The sequence below is a fragment of the Chaetura pelagica genome, unplaced genomic scaffold (assembly GCF_000747805.2).
Source record: "Chaetura pelagica isolate M959 unplaced genomic scaffold, ChaPel_1.0 scaffold920, whole genome shotgun sequence".
NCBI lineage: Eukaryota > Metazoa > Chordata > Aves > Apodiformes > Apodidae > Chaetura > Chaetura pelagica.
Window position 1 is genome coordinate 358,526 of NW_009951914.1, and position 10,188 is coordinate 368,713.

Here is a 10,188-nt window from a genome sequence, read left to right on the forward strand (position 1 = left end):
TCACAGTACTTAGTAGATCAGAAAATTCAGAAGTGACAAAGAATTGTACCATAGTATCAAATAATGTATTGACATGCTGCTATTTATGTAGCTCATTCAAATAATCCACAATGCCCTTACGAAGTCGCAAAGCAATTTACAGTAACTGTGCTAGAAATTTCCATTAATCAAAATAATCTTCTACTGAATATATGTATAGGAAAGTTTTATTAATCTCATTTATCAGACATACAAAAGCCACAAATTAAACCTAAAGATACACAAGGTGAATCATGCTTGTTACAAAAAACTAAGATTCCCCAGCTTCTCAACTCACCCATGAGCAACAAATTTTTTTTTATTCCAGCAAGGCAAAGCACAAAAATTACACTGCAAAAAGATTACTTCCATTTAATAACTCACTGTAGGGTGGGGTAAATTTACTTACTGAAAGCTTTGTCTATCCTCCATCCATTAGCTTTTTCCTCACGTTTGAACTTGTTCTAAAAGCAAAAGTATATTTGTCTTTTTCAGTAAGCAAGAAATGCAACAATGTTGTGCAAAATGGCAGATCAAGATGAGCTGCCTTCAAAGCAACACATTTTTCTACCAACTAAAGCTGTTAAAACTTACAAGACATCCTGAAAGAACACAAGATTTTAATTAATTTTAAAACATAAAATCTGTCACAAATAGATACCCATAGTAATAATTTTTTATTATTTTCAACTTCTTTGTCCTTGAAATGGCAAAAATTTTCCCAGCTGGATTACACAAAAAAGGAAACACAGACCTCACCAAACATCTACTTATGTTTATTGGCATTCTTCAATCAAATTCAAGACAAATTTTGGTATGCTCTAGGTCTGGGTATGCTAGATTTACTACGTACATGGATCAGAATTCAACACAGCATCTTAATGTTTCAGATACTTGCTACCTCTTAGAAAGAGGCATTCAAGAGCATTGCTACAGAGCCAATCGGCATCAAAATTATCAATACTAATAGAGGAAGCACAGGAAAAGCAAATGAGAAACAGAAAAGTAAAAACAGATGCTTAACTGCTTTATTGAGTGCTTTAATATTTACCTTAATTTCTGCTCTAGCTCTATGAGGAAACAGCCGTCCAATCAAGGAGAAGTCAGTTCCTACCATACTGATAGCCAGAAAGAACATATCTGTTTCTGAGTGGAGAGGTGTGAAAACAAAAATTGTTAAACATACATACAGTCAGATATTCAGTTAATCAACCTTTTTACTATCTCAACTAAAAACATCTTTCAAACTGAATGCAACAAGACAGATAACTTTCAGGTTATCCACTGTGGCTGCAAGTTCAGCTGTGCTGCAGTACGTGTGTTATCTTACCCAAGTGCCTCTAACAACATTTGGTAAATGAACTATCAACAGGAAGAACTATCTGATCTATTACAAAACTGCAGAATGTGAAATAAGCAGTAAGCTACTAAATCAAAGCTAACATTGACAGTGTGGAGCTGGATATTTTTTTAATGAAGACAACCACAAGCAGAAATCAGAAAATAGCATGTGTAAAAACACCATATCCATTATTATACGCTAACAGGAAAAGGGCACATTCCAGAAGCAGCACAGTGAATCTAACACTATTTTTTCCACCTATGGTTTAAAAAAAATAGCCGTTTCCAATTGCAAAAAAGTCTTGCACAGTATTATCAGCAGGCTTAATAAAACAAACAACCCACCCACTCAAAAAACCAGCTGTCCATGTGCACTGAAATCAGCTCACACAGAAATGGCTTAGACAATTTATTCCTGCCCACACAGGAAGAACCAAGTAAAGAAACTGCTAGAAGTGCCAAATGTTACATATAGAGCTCAAATATCTGGACACCACATTAAAAAATTATGCTTTTGATAAGACAGACTAGGATTTCCACAGCATCTAAATGTCCAGGACAGAAAAAGTTCACAGGTAGCCTGCATATTATAAGGCACTGAATTTTTTAAACATGCCAATTTCCACAGTAAACAGAGCTCTGCTTGCTTTAAGAGTCTGGAGGGTTCAGACTACCTCACATGAAAGTAGATAGTTTGTTCCATTGGAAATAAAAACTGTTGAGTAAAAGATACAGATGGATAACTAGGATTTTTTTTTTTTTTGCAGACTCAAAGCTTGAAAAAAAAAAATAAAAAAAATTACTCACCTTTATTTGACCATGGTTTTGTGTAAAAGCTTTTCCTGAAGCTGGAATATGTAGTTGTAGAGCCACGCTCAAAGATGGGATCATTTTCTTCTATAACACACGAACCTTTTGTTCTTAAAACTTCTACAGTTAAACTAGAAAAGCAATCACAGAGACTTATCTGAAAATACTGCTAACAAGACGAATAGATGATGTTTATAGACCAGATATCCAAGATTCTTCCTGCCACAAGTCAGAGTTTGTGTCATGTATTCAGGTTTAATAATTATATTACCATGTATTTAAATGGGAGAATACAGCAAGGAATCATTATCCTACTCAGCCTGTGCAATAAAATTTGCTTTTTTATATAGACAGGCAGACAATTATATACCTCTTTAAAAAATGTGTCTTTTTAACATTCAAGAAAATTATTTTTCAAAACCACAAGAGCCTCTCCATGTCCTTCTACAATACTATAAAATTATTTTACCAAGACTGCTCTATCCTCACACCTTGGCCTAAATCTCATGTTAATAATACATCAGTGGAAATATATCATTTTATAATCTAACACTTAAAAACCCCCATATTCTAAGCAAAGTTACTGAAAAAGCTGACAGCTAAATACAGCATCAACATGAAGGATGCAAAGCTGAAGCAAATCATACTGACAACCAAAAAGCAGTAAGCAAATACATGAAACTCTAAAAAACAAATTAATTAACTAAATGGAAGATAATTGAAAGTTTAAGAAATATTCAGAAGTCATTCCTTGCAATAAAATAAGACATCTTCCTCTATACCTCCTTCTCCAAAAACTTCTCATAAAGTTCACCACTATTGAGAGGCAGATTATTGCTGCTCATATTTTGCCATGTTTTTGCTCTGTTCCCTAATTTAGGATAGCTCAGCTCTCAACACAAACTCACGTTTGTCCCCATCCAAAGTAGCTGTTCTCCATTCACAAACCTACCAGCAATACAGTATATATTGTAAATGAGTCAGAGACAGAATTTGCTACCTTTCTTCATCCAGTATAATTGAACCATCCTCTGCTACTTTCACACGAGGCACTAGAAGAGGACCATCTTGACTCTCCTCCCCATTCTCTGCTTCTTCCTCCTCATTTTCCTCTTCATGATCAGGAGTATTCTTCTCTTCCTGTCTACAATTTTAGAAGGCCAAGCAAAAAAAATATTACTTTTGTTAGTGTTTTGAACTGCTGCTCTGTATGCCAGACATTCAGCACTTTAATGGACCATGCAGTAATGCAACCCAGCAGCAAGTCAGTCAATACATAAACTCTGGAATCTGCTTTTCATCCTACTATAAAAAATGAAGAAACTAAACTACGTATTATTGAAAGCAAAATGCTCTTTAACCACCCTCCCCCTCCCTAATTACAATGTGTTATTAGTAATAATATTCATTATTAATAGCTGCGATATTGAAATAGCAAAAAATAAAAAGATCTATACTGCTAGTATTGCCACACAAATGTGCTTTTTGCCAACATCAGAAAACTTCTTGACTCCAAGTATTTCCATCACCAGTACTTACTCTTTCATTTGACCCTGTGCAGTATTTTTTTCTGTTCTCTTTTCTTCTGCCAATGAAGACCTAGAATAAAATAATAATAAAAGGCTAGACATGAACATTTGTACAGACACATTTCTGTTTCATTCCGTAAAGCTTGCTTTTTGTGGATATTGGACAAGGAAACATAGGGTTTTTTTCAGTTCTTTGTACCAAATCTAGACTTGCGTCTAACTGAATAACCACCACTGCTTATTGAATTTTGCCTTTTTTTGTATAAGCAAGAACAAAAAAGGGCATTTAAATCAGTAATCCATTGCAAGAGTACAGGGAATGTCAGAGCATCTGGTTCATTACCTGCTTAAGGAAAAGAATAACAAGGAAAGTGATAAATAAAAAGACACAAGCACACAAACATTAACAGGCAGGTGAGAACAAACAATAACAGAAAACTCATCTGTTTCTGAGAAGAACAGGACTTGGATAGCTGTACCTATGTTTATGTGATAGGTTTTGTTATTTGCAGGAGAAAAGCCCTGCTCTGTCTCTGGCAGTCTGTGCAGCCAGCTGCATTAGAGCTTCCTATGTATGTACACCTCTGGGATGATCCCTCAGCCTCGCTACTGGCAAAACCTGTAAAAGGAACACAGAATCATAGAACTATTCAGGTTGGAAAAGACTCCTGGGATCACAGAGTCCAACCATCATCCCTACTCTACAAAGTTCTCCCCTAAACCATATCCACCAACACCACATCCAAATGACCCTTAAACACGTCCAGGGATGGGGACTCAACCACCTCCCTGGGGAGCCTGTTCCAGTGTCTAACCACTCTTTCTGTGAAAAAAATTCTCCTAATGTCCAGTCTAAACCATTCCCTCTTGTTCTGACACTAATTTTCTGTGAGAAGAGACCAGCACCAACCTCTCTACAATGACCTTTCAGGTAGTTGTAGAGACTGATGAGGTCTCCCTGCAGCCTCCTCTTCCTCAAACTAACCATTCCCAGCTCCTTCAAGGGTTCTTCATAAGATTGATTCTCTAGGCCCTTCACCAGCTTCCTTGCCCTCCTCTGTACTCACTCCAGGACCTCGATATCTCTCTTGAATTGAGGTGCCCAAAAGTGGACCCAAGACTCCAGGTGTGGCCTCATCAGTGCTGAGTAGAGGGGGACAATCACAGTCGCAGCTACACCCATCCAGCTGCAATGGGGAGACCTCCTGGGTCTGGTGATGTGGTTTACATTTTTACCACCCAGGAAGAAGAAATGCTTAGCTGCTTGTCATGCACTAAATTTGCCAGGAAGCCATAGGTAAAAATGTAACAGGAGAAAAAAAATATTATTCTGTGTTAGTACAGAGACACTGGGGACAGGTTCATGCTTTATATTTCAGTGAGTACAATCACCTCCATTCCAGTTTCTGTATGAAGACTGAGTAGATGTGAAAATGCCTAGAAGCTTTTGTTACCAATGTGACAATAGTGCATCTAGGCTAATACTCCATATTTAAGAAGTCTCCTTTTCACAATTATTAAATTGGTAGAAAAACAATTTAGTCTAAGGAGAGAGAAAGAGAGTAATACTTACTTCATAGGATTGTTTTCTGGTAAATAGTGTATCAAGTCCCTCATGGTCATTTTAGAGCGATCTGGTGGAGAGCGTCCTTCAATTATTGGAGGCCTGTGTTTCAACTGTTTCCACATAAAAAGAAAAAAACAACTTAAATTCACCCCAAAAGTGATTTACATTTCACAAATTTCACAAATTAATATTTTTCTTTGTTTATGAAGTACCTCACTCAGGGAGGTTTGTTGTTTCCCTCCCCTGCCCCCAATAACTGATACAATTTTATCTTACAAGCACTCCTTTCTCAGGAAGAACTCCACAAATCCTCAAGTGATTTACCCCCTCAGAGAAATTCAATCCTTGGCACAAGTAAAAGTGAAAAGCAATTAAAAAAAAAAAATCACAAAACTCAGTCAACAATCAAGTTGAAAAGCTTCTTAAAGCAGAGCTCTCCATTGTATTACCAAATATGAAACTTTCTGAACTTGAAATGTTGACTATAATAGCAGGTCTCCTGTCAAAAAGGATTGTGGGTCTAATAAAACGAAAAAATATACAATTTCTCATTAAATCTGTATTATGAGGAAACACAATGTTACTACTGCTTACAAACAGGCTAAGCCCATACAGACTTATGACATATCGCAGACTACTAGAAGGAGGTGGCTTATGACAATCAGAAAACACCACTGCAAAGCAGTAACAAATGTTGGGTGAATCACTTGTCTTTGCCCTTCCCAGATCAGCACTGCTCAACCCAGACCTACCATCCTCTCTTTTTTCAGCTCTTCTTTAAGCATTTCTCTTAACTTCCGAGCTTTGAGGATCCTTTCACGGTCAGAACACATTCGTTTCTCTTTCACAGGAGCAGGTTTCACAGGTAGTTTCTCCTCCTGTATCCCTGATCCTTCCTGTGTTGGTCTCTCTTTGAGTGGTGAGGGTACACTCTTCTGCAAGGTGTTGTCATTTCTTTGAGCAGCTACACCTACAGTTTGCTCTTTGTTCACCAACTTTTTAAGTGGGGAAAACTGTGGCACTTGTGGCACAGGTGTTTTCTTTTCTGGCAGCATGGGAGACTTCAAAGAACTTTCAACATTACTCTCTTCTGATGGATAGGAATCCTTCTGAGGTGAAGCACTTTCATCAGGAGCCTGTGATGCTCGCCTCTGTAGTTTAGATGCAGGACACTGAGCAGATGAAGGTCCAGCTCTGGGTTTAAGAAGATTTGGCATGGTGGAGATCCGTTTTCTTCTCGGCGTAGGCATCTCTGCAGGCTTACTAGATTCTCCAGCATCATTTGAGCTATTAGCCTTGTCATCGCTGGAAAATATAAGAGTATTCTGAAATACTTCACAGTGACAAATTTGTAACTCACACTTTCAAGATATGTTTACGTACCACTGAATATAATCCCAGTTCTATAGAAAAATTCAGTTATATGCAAGAAGCCACACTAGGACCAACCTGTAGGTGGTACTTCCTCCTAAGATAATCAGCTATAAGAACTGGTACATTATTTTCTATTTCTATTACTATTAATTAATTTTACTGTTACAAGCTACATGACCAATAATGCTAACATCACATGTTCCTCCCCCTACCCCTCTTTCAGCTGAAAATATCAAACATCACAACACAAGAGGTGACATACTAAAAACATTTTAATAAGGCTATATGGAACAAGTAGTTTGATTATTTTTTATTACAATAAATCAATCTGAACATTCTTTTGTATGTTTGGAAGCAGAAGATATGTAAACTATGAATTAAAAAAGAGCCTTCAGCAGTGAAGCCAGATGCTCTTACTTACTACTGCTACTCTACTGCTCACACTTAACCAGAAGTTGCCTTTTAGAACCAACAACTTCCAGCTTCCCTGGAAAGCTTTCTATTTAACTATGTTTTGATCCTATACACAGAAATAATTTTTCAAGTGCAAGCAAAATGCTTACAACCTCCTAACTTTGCAGACTTCACCAGTATTTGGCTCCTTGGCTGTCATTCACAGCAAGACAGCAGCAGAACTACAACTGAGTCATCAAGAGGTTTTTTAATTTTACATTGGAACTATGCCTTGTTTCTGTACCTAAGGACAACCCCACCCATCTTTCACTTGGCCATCTTCAGAAACAGTCAGAACAAAATGCCTCTGAAGGAATGTAAGAAAAGTGTGAAGCAGTGAAACTTTTCCAAATCCTCTGCAACTACTGTGACTTAGGCAAGTGCTACAGGTGATGTTTTCACATTTAACAGCCATGGCAGACTTTTCTACATCAATTTATCCCACACTGTGCGTTCATAAACATTTTCAGTACACTGAACATCCCTCAGCAAGGAGTTCACCAGCCTTACTATGTGGTGCCTGTATGTGTGTTTATATGAGATCCTTGCAAGGTTCATTCAACACACTCTTTTTTGTACAGCAAGAAGCAGTGGAAAGTAATTATTTGCTCATCTCCTCCCTAACTCCTGTGTTTTGTGGAGTTTTTAATCAGAACGGCCCACCAGATTTCTGAGCAGTGAAATACAACTTAGCAGAAACTGTATTTAAAAAAAATAATCTTTTGCTCTGAGAATTTTCACTTCCCTGATAATCAATATAACCCACCCAGCATTTAAGAAGCAAAGAAAGTTACTGACACTACAGTTACAGGTTTGCACAGCTACGAAGAAATGCCCTAGACTGGAAGAACAAATACATCATATCTTTTCATATTTGCCATTACTTTTTTTGCAGACCACACAACAAATACATTGTGCTGCATGTCACCAATTACTGCAGTCAGGAAGACAAATTGTGAGACTTCCCTCAAATCCACTCTTCCTAAAGCTTTTAGAGACAGCCAGGCCACCAATCTTTAAAATGCATCATCTAGAGAGATACTGTGCCAAGAAGCTAATATGGCTTACACTGAAATAAACCTCCAGGCCTGCTCTCTAATTTGGTTGTTATACGCCTTCAAAAGCAACAAAACACTTTAAAAAACAGCTCTTCAGTGGAATTCAGGGTGACCAAATGGGGGAGAAAAGGATGCAGCTCTCACCTGTGCCTTTTCTACTTGCTTCCAGGACCAAAAGTTCCCCTGAGTCTCCTAGCATTTTTTTGTTGAATACTAACTTCTCACTCTAGCTGAGCTATGGAACCCACCACAGCACTCCACTGTCCCTGTGTCTCAAGTGTATAGTTTTCCAAACCTGCATTTCTCCAAAAAAGGTCTTTGCTAGCCATGTGCCCCAGGTTTCAATGCATCAGCAAACTGAAGATGTATGTATGCTAAATTCAACAGGAACATCTTCCATCACAGTCTTGGATTTCATATAACTGCTCTAATTTTTCTTTAAAACAGCAGGATGTGGTTTTGTGGATGTGTACACCAGGTAATTTTCCATATTTATTAAGGAAAATACTTAATAAGCCTGTAATATGGAAAGAGCCATGTGAATAGATCCCAAGAATATTCTGCCTTTCAGAATAGCAGTGGTGTCTAGTTTAGAAACTCATTAGATTTCACTGACCCAGCCACTAAACTATGAACAAAAATCTTTAACAAATTTGCTGAAAACAGCAACAGTACCACATAATTGAAATGTATTCAAATTTCAAATACATCTTCATTTATGAAAAAGGTATTGGATAACAGGAGATCAGGTAATCTGACCTCTGGAACACATATTTTATAAACAAAAAGGCAGCATGGGTTTACTATGATATGCTTTGCCAACTAGTCTGATACTTCAATTTCTAGTCAGAGGAAGCAGAAAACTGTCAGAAGATCTTGTATTATGTCTTCAAGGACAAGTTTCAACTAAAAGAACAGATGTATTGATGCAAGATGCCTCAGTGAGAGGTTGTTCTGAGAAGCAATTATCAGATGGAGAAAATGTCTTGAAGGAGTGGTCTGTACTACTTGTGGCTGGGATAGAGCTCATTTCCTTCACAGGACCTCACGTGGTGTTATGCTTCAGATTTGCAACTCTGGGAGTGCAGAGCACACCTGTGTTTTAGATACTGCTTCTGACACTGCCTTCCCAGTGGTGAGGCTGAGGGTGCACAAGAAGCTGCAAGTGGATACAGCCAGGGCAGCCTATCCAAACTCCAAAGGGATACTCCAGACTATATGATGTCATGCTAAGCAATAAAACCTGAAGGAAGGAAGAATGGAGGACATTCAGAGTCATGGAGTTTGCTTTCCCAAGTAATCACCATGTGCATGAAGCCCTGCTTTCCTGCAGATTGCTTTAACTACTAAACTGTCTGTATCTCCCCTTGTGAGCTTTTGCACTTTTGCTCTTCCAATCCTCTGCCCATCCCAGCACGGAAGGAAGGAAGCAGCTGTGTGGCTTACAGCAGCCAGCCTGGGCTAATACACAGCAGAGGTCCCAAAGGACTAGTCGTAGGACCAACCGTATTATGCATTGCCATTGCAATAAAAAGGACTTAAAGAGTCAAGAACAAACAAACCAGACAGTTCTCACTCGCCAATACATGAAGAAGTGAATACAAAAGAGGAAGCACTGTAAGACAGTAAAATCAAAGCCACGCAGCTACAGAGCGCAAAGAATCTTTCTCTGCACAGCAAACTGGAGCTCCCTGCTGCTGCATCACCAGAGAACCACAAAAAGCAGAGAAACTGAGTCCCAGACCACAACAGGCCCCTCCTTTGCAGTCCTAACTTGTGTATTAACCCAAGCACCTGCAGTGCAACCGCAGCAAAGGCGCGCAGGTTTGTGCTTAGGCTGCAAAAACGCGTCAGACACCCAAGAGCCGCCACCGGGCGCCCCGGGGCGGAGCAGCTCATACCTCGGCGAGTCTCCCGGCCCAGACAACGCCAAACCCAGCCCGTGTCAAGCAGGAGGCGACAGGCCCTGACAACAAGCGTCACCGGAGCGCCCGTCGCCGTCACGTCCCCAGGGCCCCCCCCGAAGGGCCCCAAACCC

At 39.0% G+C, this 10,188-nt stretch overlaps 1 protein-coding gene across 1 annotated transcript in view; it reads right to left on the reverse strand.

Moving 5' to 3' along the window:
• The window catches only part of BDP1 (B double prime 1, subunit of RNA polymerase III transcription initiation factor IIIB), a 55,566-nt gene that overhangs the window by 40,099 nt on the left and 5,279 nt on the right, over positions 1-10,188 (reverse strand). The window contains exons 2-8 of the mRNA XM_009994438.1: positions 6,019-6,570; positions 5,272-5,382; positions 3,709-3,768; positions 3,170-3,313; positions 2,167-2,300; positions 1,070-1,164; positions 428-482 (exon numbers count right to left, since the gene is read on the reverse strand). Of these exons, the coding sequence (XP_009992740.1) occupies positions 428-482; positions 1,070-1,164; positions 2,167-2,300; positions 3,170-3,313; positions 3,709-3,768; positions 5,272-5,382; positions 6,019-6,570 (1,151 nt within the window). The remainder of the gene's footprint in view (positions 1-427; positions 483-1,069; positions 1,165-2,166; positions 2,301-3,169; positions 3,314-3,708; positions 3,769-5,271; positions 5,383-6,018; positions 6,571-10,188) is intronic.